A 15,421-nucleotide genomic window follows, 5' to 3' on the forward strand; every position below is an offset into this window, starting at 1 on the left:
GATTATGTTTGGTGACTTATAGCCTAAAGGTGGAGCATTACTTCAGATGCCCCTTTATTTGGATCCATTGCTCCTGGAAACATGCCTATGGTGTCAAAGTACAGATAGGAAGAAAAAGAGATGCACGAAAAACGGCTAATAGATAGATTCAGTACACAAAACGTCAATATTTATTGTAATTATTCAACAAGACAAACCAATCCAAAGACATACATTTAAAAACATTTAAAAAACATAATGTACATATCATACATAACAGTGACCCCGGTATGTGTCAACCGTACCACCGATGTCCAATCACTAATAATGATATCCAACCTCCCAAATGTACAAGTCTGCAAAAAGCCTATGTAAAGATATTACTAACAACACCTACACTCACCGGCCACTTTATTAGGTACACCATGCTAGTAACGGGTTGGACCCCCTTTTGCCTTCAGAACTGCCTCAATTCTTCGTGGCATAGATTCAACAAGGCGCTGGAAGCATTCCTCAGAGATTTTGGTCCATATTGACTTGATGGCATCACGCAGTTGCTGCAGATTTGTCGACTGCACATCCATGATGTGAAGCTCCCGTTCCACCACATCCCAAATATGCTCTATTGGATTGAGATCTGGTGACTGTGGAGGCCATTTGAGTACAGTGAACTCATTGTCATGTTCAAGAAACCAGTCTGAGATGATTCCAGCTTTATGACATGGCGCATTATCCTGCTGAAAGTAGCCATCAGATGTTGGGTACATTGTGGTCATAAAGGGATGGACATGGTCAGCAACAATACTCAGGTAGGCTGTGGCGTTGCAACAATGCTCAATTGGTACCAAGGGGCCCAAAGAGTGCCAAGAAAATATTCCCCACACCATGACACCACCACCACCAGCCTGAACCGTTGATACAAGGCAGGATGGATCCATGCTTTCATGTTGTTGACGCCAAATTCTGACCCTACCATGCGAATGTCGCAGCAGAAATCGAGACTCATCAAACCAGGCAACGTTTTTCCAATCTTCTACTGTCCAATTTCGATGAGCTTGTGCAAATTGTAGCCTCAGTTTCCTGTTCTTAGCTGAAAGGAGTGGCACCCAGTGTGGTCTTCTGCTGCTGTAGCCCATCTGCCTCAAAGTCCGACGTACTGTGCGTTCAGAGATGCTCTTCTGCCTAGCTTGGTTGTAACGGGTGGCGATTTGAGTCACTGTTGCCTTTCTATCAGCTCTATCAGGTCTGCCCATTCTCCTCTGACCTCTGGCATCAACAAGGCATTTCCGCCCACAGAACTGCCGCTCACTGGATGTTTTTTCTTTTTCGGACCATTCTCTGTAAACCCTAGAGATGGTTGTGCGTGAAAATCCCAGTAGATCAGCAGTTTCTGAAATACTCAGACCAGCCCTTCTAGCACCAACAACCATGCCACGTTCAAAGGCACTCAAATCACCTTTCTTCCCCATACTGATGCTCGGTTTGAACTGCAGGAGATTGTCTTGACCATGTCTACATGCCTAAATGCACTGAGTTGCCGCCATGTGATTGGCTGATTAGAAATTAAGTGTTAACGAGCAGTTGGACAGGTGTACCTAATAAAGTGGCCGGTGAGTGTATAACCACCATCAAACAGGAAGCATGTAGAAAAGAAAGTATAGATAACACTATACCTAAAATAAGCCAATATCATATATGATCTTAGTGGAAGTGACAGTAAAGTTCTTATTATAAAGTAGAAGAGTTGCTATCACTCAAGGCACAACTCTGCAAAGGAGTTGTCAGTAGGTGACAAAATGTCATATACAAATCCTGTTAGGATGGCATACAGGCAGGAGGAAGGAGGACATCAGCGGGAGCCTCCCGGACTGAGGGATAGATTGCGTGCAGGAGGGACGGTACCCTGTACCACCTTGTAATTTTGTTCCTCTGATGCACAGGCCACCGATAATTTGTGAGTGAACAAAAAAGCCTTATCCCAATCTTTAGAGGACAAGGAGACACCTAGGTATCTAGCCCATCCGGATAGGAAGGGCAGGTGTGATGTATCCGATTCTTGTATCAGAAGGCTAAATATCTGGGAGATGCAGTATTCCGGAGGGGACTACAGGCGGAATAGGGCCTTGAAGGGGGTGAGTGGGGAGTTAAAGGACGCTGCTGATCCTGGTAATCTGAGGAACGACTCCAATTGAGACATTTCCAACCACGAGAGATTGGAAGATCTCGCCAATTCCAGTAGTTCTTGGTGGGACGGGATCGGTGCCTCTCCCAACATATCACACATGCGGAGATCCTCATGTATCGAGTGGCCCAGGAACCTGGTTTTGGCAAATGTTGGCTGGAAATTTAGGTTATGGAAGAGAGGCGTGAGAGGGCTCAAGGGACGGGACAGTATCCTATGTTTAATGAGAGACCTCCATAACTTCAGGGTTTGGTCCAGAAACAGCTTTTGAGGTTAAATTTCGATGTGTTGGAAAGAGATCCATGGCAGTACCTTTATAGGAATCGGGGAGCTATACTGCTCTAGCCGGACCCATTGCTTGGTATGTAGGTGGTACTGCCAGTCGAGGGTGCGCACTAGGATGGCTGCTTGGTGGCACAGCTTAAAGTCTGGGAGCCCCACCCCTCCCGCCGATTTAGGTCTAGTCAAGAATCGCCAGCCAATAAGTGGCCTAGCTGTGCCCCATACGAAACACATGAGTGCTGATCTGATTGGTTTGAAGAACGATGAGGGGGGGATGATCGGGACTCCCTGAAAGATATATAGGAATCGGGGTAATATGTCCATTTTTATCACATTGATGCGACCAAACCAGGACAACTGTTTCCTATTGTACCCAGTAAGTTCCTTCATTGTGCGTTCCAGTAGTGGTAGATAGATGATGGCATACAATCTCGATAGGTCTGTTGGGACTTGGACACCTAAGTATTTGATTGATGCATGGCGCCAACAGAAGGAGAAACTAGTTCTGATCAGCTAGATATCATCCGACGACAGGGATATGTTCAACATCTCTGACTTGCTAAAGTTAATTTTTAAATTACTCAGTTGACTATATCTTTTAAATTCCATGATGGGGGATGGGAGAGAAATCCAGGCTTGGGATATATAGAGCATAAGGTCATCGGCAAAGAGGGACAGTTTGTATTGGAGCTGGCCTACCTGTATACCCTTGATGTTTGGGTTATTTATAATAGCTGTAGCCAGGGGTTCCTTGAAAATCACCCCTGACGGGTTCCGTTTCTGATGTGTATAGGCTGCGAGAAGAACCCATTTGCCCTGACTCTGGCTGTGGGGCTGTTAAATAAGGCGAGGATCTTCCCCATAAATTTTGGGCCCAGCCCAAGTAGTTTAAGCGCGGCGGTCATGAAACCCCAATGTACCCTGTCGAAAGCCTTATCTGCATCGATTGAGAGGAGGAAGGAGGGAATAGATCTTTTCTGTGCCTGTTTCATGAGGAGGAATGTCTTGTTTAAGTTGTCCCTTGCTTCTTTGCCCCTCACAAACCCTAGTTGGTCGGTGCTTACTAATTTTGGGAGGTACTGGGCCTGGCGATCCGCCAAGATTTCGGAGTATAGCTTCAGGTCTACATTTAAAAGGGTAATGGGCCAATAGCTCACGGGTGATAAGAGGTCCTTTTCCGGCTTTAAAAGAACACTGATATTTGCCTCTAAGGACTGAGGATGAAATGCTGAAGAGTGGGGAATAGAGTTGAAGACTCTTGTCAGAAATGGAGCCAGGGACTCCCTGAATAATTTATAAAATGGCGACAAGAAGCCGTTGGGGCCTGGGCTCTTCCCCGCGGGGGTGTTCCTAATTGCCTTAGATATTTCCTACTCACTGAGATCCGCTTCCAACGCCTCAACCTTGTCCTCCTCCAGTGGAGGCAAAGCTGTGTCTCTCATATAGGTGTCTATCTGCCTTGTCAGCAAGATTGGATCTAAATCAGTGAGTGGGCCTCTAATTTTGTACAGTTGGGTATAGTATTTACCAAATTCTGCGCTAATTTTGGCCGGGATGTATGTTTCTTTCCCTTCTGAGGTCCTAATTTTGGGGATGTGTGCTGTTACCACCTGTGGGTGGAGGAGTCTGGCCAGCTGGCGGCCACATTTGTTAGCATGTTCATAGATTCGACTTTTGCATTGCATGCGCTGGGAGAGTGATTTGCAGTCTAATAGGGCTCTGATGTCATCTCTCACTATTACTAGATCTGCCAGAACCTCCGGGGACCGAGTTGTTTTATGTCTTTGCTCAAGAGAGTGTAGTTCCTGTAACAGTGAGGTGAGTTTAGCTGCATTTTCTTTTTTAAATCGAACCCCATGTTCAGTGAAGCGACTGCGTAGCTCACATTTAAGAGCTTCCCCCTTCATAGGCATAACCTCGGGATGGAGGTCGGGCGATCCTAAATTGGATTCAAGAGTATGTTTTCTCTCCTGTATACAGAGGGCGTCCTTAAGCAAGTAATCGTTAAGATGCCAAGCCCATGGTCGTTTGGCAATATTAGGGATAGTGACTGTCACATATATTGGCGCATGATCGGAAATCACAATGTTCCCTATTGATGCTGTCGACTCCCACGTTAACGCTCTGTGCTGGATGAGAAAGAAATCTATACGACTATAAGAGTCATGTGCTGAGGAATAATATGTATTGTCTCTGTCCCTAGGGTGAACGATTCACCAAACATCAATTAACTGGAGGTTGTGTATGTCCTTTCTAAAGGAGCCCAGCTGTTGCAGGGAGACCTGGCTTTTTCCCAAGGAGGTGTCTAGTAATACATCCAAAGGGAAGTTGAAGTCCCCTCCCAACATTAGCATCCCCTCAGTAAACCCCGTTAAAATTTTTAGGCTATGCGTTTCAAGGCTGAACTCAACTCTTTTTGAAGCCATTAACAGATAAAAGCTAGATATACATCTTTCCTATTCCATTGTAACGATGCTGCCTCGTGTAACCAAGAATATATTGGGGCACATTTGCCTGGTCCCTGCGCGATCCCCGAGGTGCGTTGTCCATCGGAAAGCCCATCTTCCGCGATTCATTAAGATTGTGTGCCTGATTTCCTGCATGTGTCGCTTCCCCGATCAGGGCCGCCGGAGTTCACCTTCTTCCTGCCGGTGTATTGGATGTGACACAAATTGATTTGTTAAATCCCGTGCGTTGTCTGAATCCGTCGGCCGCCCCCGATTTGGGTCACATGAATGTGACACAATCCAATCACGCTGCGACGTAATCCCCAGCGCGATCCCCGAAAACGTTGGAAAAACCGATGGAAATGCGGCCGGGGACCTTAGTAAATAAGTCCCATTGTGTAACAAAGAACAATAGTTCAGATCATTAGTTGGGTAAGGATCGGGGTCAGGGTTTCAGTGGCCCCTTTGCAGTGAACTCACGTGGTGGCATTGAACATTCAGAAACTAAAACAGTCTCCTGTTCCCTAAAATATTCACTAGTTAATCATCCAGTATAATCAAGTATATCAAAGTATATCAAACAGTGATTATTTTATATACAGCCCCTCATGGCTATCTAATATATAAAGCTTAGTGTATGTATGTATATGTGTGTATATGTATGTATGTATGTATGTGTGTGTGTATACGTGTGTATGTATGTATATGTGTGTGTATGTATGTATGTATGTATGTGTGTGTGTATATGTGTGTATGTATGTATGTATGTCTGCTAAAAGAATCTGTACCGTTGTGTTTACAATCACCACATTTTGCACAGCTGCTCTCTGTGACTCATAGAACATCACAGACTTGATTCTGCCCCGACTTTCCAAAACCCACTTATTGACCACAATGTACAGGAGCCATTGTCTGCTGCTGCTGTGGCAGTTGGAAGTTGAGCCGTGATTGGTTGCTGCTCTGCCACAGGTCATTAATATGAGCTCTGAGCTTTGATTGTGCAACACCCCTGCTAACTCTTAGGCAAGGTGGTTGTTGCAAATAGCACCCTCTGCTGTTAGGGAAGCTGATCATCTCTTTAAGTGGTCTCTAAATACTGGAAAACTTTGTAATTGCAGCTGTAATGCAAGAGTTAACCATGTGAAATGTTGTTGTCCAATATGAATCTATATTATTGTAAAGCAAGCTGGAAGCTGATTGGAGAGTGATACCACCTGACCAAGGGAGAATAAAATCCCTAGTGGGCGGGAGCATATGGTCAGGGCAGAGAGACAGACCTCATGGTCTGCACACTCAGTCAAAGTCAGAACTAGTCAGAGAGCAGAGACTCCATCTTGATACTCATGTCAGCAAAGCAAGCAGAGGACAGTGAAGCTCCTGTAGAGCCGCATGAGCCAGTGATACCAGGAAGAAGAGGTGCCTCAGGCCACTGCCTATCACCCAGGGAAAGTTGGAAGACTAAGCCCCAAAAGCGGAGGTCCACCATCCGGATTCAGCTCCATCTTTACCAGCCCAGCCAGAAGCTACTACCATGATGTGAGTAAACCTTCCTGTGGACCAGCTATTTCCATCAACCTTCCAGTTTGCTGAATCTGCTGCTACTATTTGGCCATTGCCTGCTGTTTGAAGTTGAATAAAGAACTTTAAATTGATTTGCACATCGTGCCTCTGTGTAATCCCTGGATCAGACTATATCGCCACCACAGGCTCCCCAACTTCCATCATCCAGGGACTTCAATATACATCCAAAGGTTTGCCCCAGGGAGAAGCCTCTCCCTCCATATTTATTGCACACACCACCTGCTGGAGACCTGCAAGGCTGTAGACCCGTCCTTCGGTCCCCATACCAAGAGAAAGTGAGTGACAGAGAGACAATCAGGGAGAGTGAGTGAAAAAGAGACAGTCAGAGAGAGTGAGGGACAGAGACAGTCAGGGAGAGTGAGTAACAGAGCGACAGGTAGGGAGAGTGAGAGACATGCAGGGAGAGTGAATGACAGAGAGACAGTCAGGGGAGTTGAGTGATAGAGAGACAGTCAGAGAGAGTGAGTGACAGAGAGACAGACAGTGAGGAAGAGTGAGTGACAGAGAGACGGACAGGGAGTGTGAGCGAGTGAGAGACAGTCAGAGAGAGTGAATGACAGAGAGACAGTCAGGAAGAGTGAGTGAGAGACCCTTATTATTATTATTATTTAATTATTTACTTAATTAAATTATTTTCATTTCCTATGTACATGTGTTTTATACTTGTTATGTCTTCTTTATTCTGCATATGAAAATATCAAATAAAGAATAAAATTACAGACCCTGGTAAGATGGGTTTTTTTTCCAAGTAACTAAGTAAATTTTTCTGGTTTCTGTGGGGAGCTCTTTACAGTCCACCTCTAGCTCTAGGATGGTGGGTTTAAAATATCAGTGTTATTAACTTTAATAGATTGGTGCCGTAGAAATTATTTAATAACATTTATTTAATTAATACAAATTTAAAAAAAAAACATATTTATTATATTACAAACAGTATTTTATGAAAATCACTTTAATCTAATTTAATGTAAATGTTGTTAAGTTTTTGCTAAGTTTTATGCATCTTTATTTTTTATTATTATTATGTGTATGAAATATTTTTATTCACACTGCAAAGTTTGATGCATTCATTCTATTAAATTCTTATCTGGTATATGGTATATCTATATATACCACTAAGCAAATAGTCTGCTTTGGGGCATGTAAGACATTGAAATGCAGTCGGCTTATCCCTTGACAATTGTGACTCTTTGCCATGGTTTGATGACTCCTCACTATTCTAGATAAGAATAGGATCCAGTAGGTGCGGCCTCTTGCACAGAACCAGTGCATAAAATGGACGTTGAAGTGGTGCGGACTGTGATAGTTTTAGTAATGGGGATAGACATTCTATATCAAAATGTTCTTTATTAAATTAAAAATCAAAGATAATATGAAATTTATAAAATTGGACAACGTGTTTCGCGTGGGCAATCAGAGCAGATGAAGCATCCGGTTACCTGCTTGGAACATGGTTATCTGTTCTTGGGTCTATTTTTCGTTCTGCACAAGGCTGGCATGGGTCCTGCGTTGTATTGGTATTAAAGCCCCTAAAAGTCTGGAATCACTTCCTACATATGGTACTAGAAACAAGCTTCTTGGGGAATAGAGGATGTGTCCCTTATGCTGCTTTCAATCTGAGGTTTCGTCAAAGGTCCTAATGGCTCCTGTGGACTTCTGTATTGGGAGAAAGAACAAATGAATGAGCATCCAGTGGCTAAGGTCCTTCTCAGTAAAAGATTTGGTCAGTAGAACTGGTGACCATGGCCCCCTTAGAAGGCTCGGGCCCCGGGCTATCACCCAAACCGTCTATATTGTAATTCACTGCTGCCTCTTTAGGCTCCATTATTATGGTCTGCATTATTATTGACGGACCAGGGATCTTCATTAAGATTAACTGTCTGGTCTGAGGTCAACATCGTTATTAATTGTCTGATTTGAGGGTTCTACATTAATAGTAATTGTCTCAGCTAAGCCCTATGTTATTGTGTGGCCTGGGGTCGGTATTATTGATTGACTCGTCTAGACTTGGCATTATTTATCTTCACAGACACTTTTTCTGAGCCATTGGTTTTTATGAGTATTTTCACATTGGCTTTTTTTCCACTGATGTGTTGTCCGTGGGAAAAAAAATGTAAACCAGTCCAATGCTTTTCACTGATGAGGCCAATAGTCTGAGTTCGCAAAACCAGGCCGCGAATCCAGGTGTTATGGTTTCTGACCAATGGTGGTTTGCAGACTTGGAGACAAAAAAAGAACCAAACAGCGACAAAAGCAATGGATGCCCAATACACAACCCAGTATGAATACACCCTAACGAATCTGAAGAAGTGCACATAAAGATATCAATAAAACAATAAAAATATTACAAAATAACACTAAAAATAAAAAATAAATAAATTGATGGATGGATGCAAGTCCCTGTTCTGGGGCCCACACCAATCTGAAATATTTTAAAAATAACACTAAAAAAAACAGGTCCTTGTTATTGTAGAGTAACTGATGTAATCGGAGCCACTGGGAAATTTCCTTTTGGGATGACATTATTTTTATTCAGTTTGATCTATATATAAGGCCAATAAAAAGAACGCATTTACATTACATGACACGAGGGGTGACAGACTTGTTATTTTTAGATTTATATAATTATGAATATAATGTAGGTATCTGTGGGTCACACTAGAGGGAAGGACGATAACATTGGCAAAAAAAAACGATGGATCCTCAGAATTTTTCCTTTCCTGCAGAATATCCTTGTCGATATCTCATGGACGACCCCATGTACATTACAGTTCACATTCTGCCGTTCTCCTCAAAAAACATAGAGAAGCTGCTGAATCTCTGGGCTTTTTCCACATTATATTTCATAGGAATCTTTCTGAATTTGGTTGTTATTGTGGTGATTTGTCTCGATGCCCATCTACACTCTCCTATGTATGTCTTCTTCTGTAACTTGTCCTCCATAGATATCTGCTACACCACAGTCGTTATTCCTAATCTCCTCTACATGTTACTATCTGGGGATGACCTGTTATCTGTCACCCAGTGCTTCTCCCAGATGTACGGTTATATGTTATGTGCCAGTGCCGAGGTTATTCTGCTCTTTGTGATGTGGTTTGACCGATACGTCGCCATTTGTCATCCATTTTCTTATCACCAAATGTTTCAAAGCAACAAATGTATCCTGACTGTAGTCATCATCTGGATCTGCGCCTTCCTAAATTCTTCCTTACTCCTAAGATCTCTCTTAACATTGTCCTTCAATGAAGTTGTTAGTATTCGTAATTTCTTCTGCGATACCCTAGATGTATTTAAGGCATCATGTGGCGGCTCTCGGGAGTTCACCCTTATAGTTTATGTAGAGTTGGTGCTGCTTGGATTTTTGCCATTTTTATGCAACTTTCTGTCATATGTTTCTATATTCCGTGTTATTCTCCACATGAAGTCAAAAGAAGGAAGGAGGAAGACCCTCTCCACCTGCTTGTCCCATCTCACTGTTATGGCCATTTATTACTCTGTAGGTTCCGTGGTGTATCTGATGCCCTTTTCAGGGCACACGGAGCTCCTGAAGCAGATCCTTTCAGTGTTTTATGTGATAATTGTTCCCACAATCAATCCGATCATTTATAGTCTACGCAACAAAGAAATCATCACAGCTTGTCAGAAGCTAATGAAGATCTCATGAAATATCAGTGAACAACAACATAACTCATATGAAGAAGAAAAGGACTCTGTCATTAGATTTTATCCCACTAAAACACAAGACCTTTCAGGTAGGGGATAAATGTGCATCATAGAATTTGCTTTCCTAGGTGGAATCTCACCCATTGGGGCACATTTACTTACCCGGCCCATTCGCGATCCAGCGGCGCGTTCTCTGCACAGGATTCGGGTCCGGCTGGGATTTAAGATGGTAGTTCCTCCGCCGTCCACCAGGTGGCGCTGCAGCGCCAAAAATAATCTTAACGCCCCGGAATGCACCATCCCATAGAAGGTGAAGGTGAGCGCTCCCCAAGCGACACATTTTCGGTTTTTAAATGCGGCGGTTTTTCCGAATACGTCGGGTTTTCGTTCGGCCACGCCCCCGATTTCTGTCGCGCGCATGCCGGCCCCGATGCGCCACAATCCGATCGCGTGCGCCAAAAACCCGGGGCAATTCATGTACAAGCGGCGCAAATCGGAAATATTCGGGTAACATGTCGGGAAAACGCGAATCGGGCCCTTAGTAAATGACCCCCATTGTCTATAAAAAGTTTCCTCCAAAGAAATGCAAAAATGTGCAAAAATTAGTTATATTTTGATTCTGTTTGGTGACTTATAGCCTAAAGGAGGAGCATTACTTCAGATGTCCCTTTATTTGGATCCATTGCTCCTGGAAACATGCCTACAGTATCAAAGTACAGATAGGAGTCGCATCCTTCAGACCACATGAAGTCTAAAGTGATCTGAAAGTTGAGATTCTTAAACATGACACCAAAAGCTTGGTTTAAGGTGCTATAGACACAGACTTTTGTGTTTTTTGCGTTTCCATTTTTGACACCCAACTTTTATTTTTCTGTTAATAGCTAAATAAGGGCTTGTTTTCTGCTTAACAAATTTTACTTCCTAGTGATGGTATTTAATATTCCATGGCATGTACTTGGAAGCTGGAAAAAAAAATCCAAATTCAGTGGAATTGATGAAAAAACACATTTGCACATATGCTTTTGGGGCCTGTTTTATGGATTTGCTCACTTTGCTCTCAGAATGACTTGTCCCCTTTATTCTTTGGGTCAGTAAAATCATTGTGATACCAAATATATATATATAGGTTTTATAATGTTTTAGTAGATTTAACAAATTTGAATCTTTTGTACAAAAATATAAATTCTTCATTTTGCCATATTTTGAGGCCAAACTTCGGTCTACAGACCTGTGCAAAGTGTTATTTTTTTGTGGAATGAGATAATGGGGCACATTTACTTACGCGTTCCAGTCGCGATCCCGCGGCGCATTGTGCGATGCTGATTTGGGTCTGCCAGAATTCAGTAAGGTCCGTGCACCCGATATCCAGCAGGTGTCGCTGCTGCGCCGAGGTCCGCCGGAGTTCACCTTCTTCATCCCAGTGCATGTAAGTGCTGATCTTTCGATACAAATTCTTTTTTAAATTCCGCGTTGTCTCCGGATCCGTCAGGCTGTCTGACGGCCACGTGTTCTGATTTCTGTCGCGTAAAAGTCGGCGCCGATGAGCCAAAATCCTATCACTTGCGCCTAAATCCTGGGGCAATTAGAGCAAATCGCAAATTGTTGGGAAACCCAACGAAAGTGCGCGATTCAGACCCTTAGTAAATGAGCCCCAATGTTTTCATTGTTTTCATTTTGGTGACTGTACAATCTTTTGATCACCTTTTATTAAAATTTTATATGTGTTGCAAAATTGCTAAAATGGTGCAGTTCAGACATTTGGGAGCTATTTTTCAACAAATAGGTTCATCGCCGAGAATAACCATTTTTTTTAAAAAAGTGTACGAAAAATTTCCCACTCTTTCTTCAGCTCATGCCCCGGAAGAAGCCTTGGAGGCGAAACCCTGGGTCGGGCAGCTTGGTTAAGCTAGCATCCTGCTATTAATTTTGATGCGCAATTTTACTTACCGTATATACTCGTGTATAAGCCGAGTTTTTCAGCACAAAAAATGTGCTGAAAAACATCCCCTCGGCTTATACACGAGTCAATACTGACTAAAATTGACTAAAAAAATAATAAACTTATATACTCACCCTCCGGTGGCCCCGATGCGCAGCGCTGCTCCCCCGATGTCATCGCGGCTCCTCTTCTGGCTTCCCGGCTGTTCTTCTTCCTTCAGCGTGCTGGGCGCCGCCATGCTCTTCTCGCGGGCGGCGCCTAGTATGACGTCAGCAGCGGCGCGTCATACTAGGCGCCGCCTGCGAGAAGAACATGACGGCGCCCAGCAACCTGAAGCAAGAGGCTCTATACTACTGGGGGCACGGCTCTATACTACTGGGGGCAGGCTGTGCTGTATACTACTGGGGGCAGGCTGTGCTGTATACTACTGGGGGCAGGCTGTGCTGTATACTACTGGGGGCAGGCTGTGCTGTATACTACTGGGGGTAGGCTGTGCTGTATACTACTGGGGGCAGGCTGGGCTGTATACTACTGGGGGCAGGCTGTGCTGTATACTACTGGGGGCAGTGCTGTATACCACTGGGGACTGTGCTGTATACTACTGGGGGCACGGCTCTATACTACTGGGGGCACGGCTGTATACTACTGGGGGCACGGCTGTATACTACTGGGGGCACGGCTGTATACTACTGGGGGCAGGCTGTGCTGTATACTACTGGGGGCAGGCTGTGCTGTATACTACTGGGGGCAGGCTGTGCTGTATACTACTGGGGGCAGGCTGTGCTGTATACTACTGGGGGCAGGCTGTGCTGTATACTACTGGGAGTAGGCTGTGCTGTATACTACTGGGGGCAGGCTGTGCTGTATACTACTGGGGGCAGGCTGGGCTGTATACTACTGGGGGCAGTGCTGTATACCACTGGGGACTGTGCTGTATACTACTGGGGGCACGGCTCTATACTACTGGGGGCACGGCTCTATACTACTGGGGGCACGGCTGTATACTACTGGGGGCACGGCTGTATACTACTGGGGGCAGGCTGTGCTGTATACTACTGGGGGCAGGCTGTGCTGTATACTACTGGGGGCAGGCTGGGCTGTATACTACTGGGGGCAGGCTGTGCTGTATACTACTGGGGGCAGGCTGTGCTGTATACTACTGGGGGCAGGCTGTGCTGTATACTACTGGGGGCAGGCTGTGCTGTATACTACTGGGGGCAGGCTGTGCTGTATACTACTGGGGGCAGGCTGTGCTGTATACTACTGGGGGCAGGCTGTGCTGTATACTACTGGGGGCAGGCTGTGCTGTATACTACTGGGGGCAGGCTGGGCTGTATACTACTGGGGGCAGGCTGGGCTGTATACTACTGGGGGCAGGCTGGGCTGTATACTGGGGGGTTTGTGACCAATGCATTTCCCACCCTCGGCTTATACTCGGGTCAATAGGTTTTCCCAGTTTTTTGTGGTAAAATTAGGGGTCTCGGCTTATACTCGGGTCGGCTTATACTCGAGTATATACGGTATGTTTTTGAGTATTTCTTTTAATACATTTTTAACCTGTTGAAACACACTACACCATCTGCCTGTATGTTCCTCGTAGCAATATCGTCTGACAAGAATCAGTTAAGAGACGAAAGGGGAACAAACGCGGTGGTGCTGGTCTGAACTGAGGCATAGTTTCATCAGAAGGATCTGTCATTGCTAATGCTGGATTTCATCGAATGGATATCTAACACTATAGGAGAAGAATTAGAAGAACTCTGGAGCTCCGGCTAGAAGGAAAATTGATTATTTTCTTTAAAAAAAAACTGCTTTATCATTGAGACTTTGTGGACCTGTCTTGTTCCGTGAGTAGCTCCGTAAGGGGCAAATTGTGCACCGCAACAACAATTGTTTTCCTCAATTAAATAGACCCTAAATAGGTCTTTTATTTTTTCTGTTTTCAAATTAAGCAAAAAGACACTTTTAATTTTTTTTACCTTAAAGATTGTCTTTTTACCATCATATTATAGGGACCCCCTGTATTTAACAACTAAACGGTTAAAAGGACAGGGAAGTAATTTTTTTCAATAATTTTGTAAACTATTATTTATACTACGTCCAATCACATGTCCAAATTTTTGATACCACATTTACCCTTGATGCATGATCCCACGAAGAGCCGTCACTTGTAACAAACATTGTAACGAAAGATGTTTCTAAGTACACTAGACTGATGAAGACGTCTCTCCGAGCCCAAAATGCGCTTTATTTTTACTTATGTTTTAATAAATAAAAGTAGTGTCACCTCAACTACAAAGTCTGAAGATTATCCACTGCCATTGACCCAAGGAGAAAGTATCTGTAATAGACCCCCAGTTGAGTAAAATTAAAAGACAAAACTAGTTAAGGCAAAAAAAATAACAATGAGCGCTTGGATAGCACAAAATGGTCACCTTCAGCTGCCTCCTGCTTTATTCCTTCCCTCCCATATTTTTTATTGATGCACAAAATAAAGACTTAATTTTAAGGAATGGTGAGTGGCAACTGTTCTGCTATATCAATTTTTCAGGTTAGTGCACCACCGTATCCTACATAGGTCGTGCACCCCTTATTTTTTATCCCAAGGAGAATTGTAAATAGTTTCCTCCAGTTAATTATTGTTATTTCTTATGCCTTTAAAACTACAATACATTTATTACAAGGGAATTCCATCGTCTTCGTTATGTTCTTTCTTATTTTATATGAACTTAAAATTTTTTGCTCTCACAGGATTGTGGTAGGTCTCCATGGATAACGACACGTGTTCCAGATTGTGCCATTTTCAACAACTACCAGTAAGTTTGTAATTCTTACCGTTTTCTCGTCTATATACTCTATGGAAGTCTTGGTGAATTTGCATATTTTTACTGTGATTTGTTTCGATATTCGGCTACACTCCCCAATGTACGTCTTCCTCTGTAACTTATCCTTCATAGACATCTGCTACACCTCAGTCATCATTCCAAAGCTTCTCCATATAGTGCACTCAGGGATGAAGTCCTTGTCCTTCAAGCAATGCTTCACGTCGTCATCTGGGTCTGCGCCTTCCTGAATTCTTTATTCATCATCAGTCCCCTCTTATCGCTGCCCTTCCAGGAGGCCATTACTGTTCATCACTTATTCTTTCATGCTGTGGATGTAGTCAATGCTTTCCATGGGGGTTATCGAAAATTCACCATTGTAATCTATGTAGAGTTTGTGGTGTTTGGAGTTGGTCCAAAAGAAGGAAGAGGGAAAACCTTCTCCACCTGCCTGTCCCATCTCATTGTCCTGATGATTTTTTACTCCACAGGTTGCTTGGTGTACATGACACCATCGTCCTACCAA

At 43.8% G+C, this 15,421-nt stretch overlaps 1 protein-coding gene across 1 annotated transcript; it reads left to right on the forward strand.

The window, feature by feature from the left end:
• Positions 1-9,166: 9,166 nt before the first annotated feature.
• On the forward strand, positions 9,167-10,135 carry LOC140076121 (olfactory receptor 2M4-like). The gene has a single exon (XM_072122627.1). It carries the CDS (start codon positions 9,167-9,169, stop codon positions 10,133-10,135), a length of 969 nt encoding a protein of 322 aa, XP_071978728.1.
• The last annotated feature ends 5,286 nt before the right edge of the window (positions 10,136-15,421 follow it).

Source organism: Engystomops pustulosus, chromosome 8 (assembly GCF_040894005.1).
Source record: "Engystomops pustulosus chromosome 8, aEngPut4.maternal, whole genome shotgun sequence".
Lineage (NCBI taxonomy): Eukaryota > Metazoa > Chordata > Amphibia > Anura > Leptodactylidae > Engystomops > Engystomops pustulosus.

Bases quoted from the DNA above. Each gene is read 5' to 3' on its own strand.
- LOC140076121 (XM_072122627.1), top strand. From the start codon at position 9,167: ATGGATCCTCAGAATTTTTCCTTTCCTGCAGAATATCCTTGTCGATAT.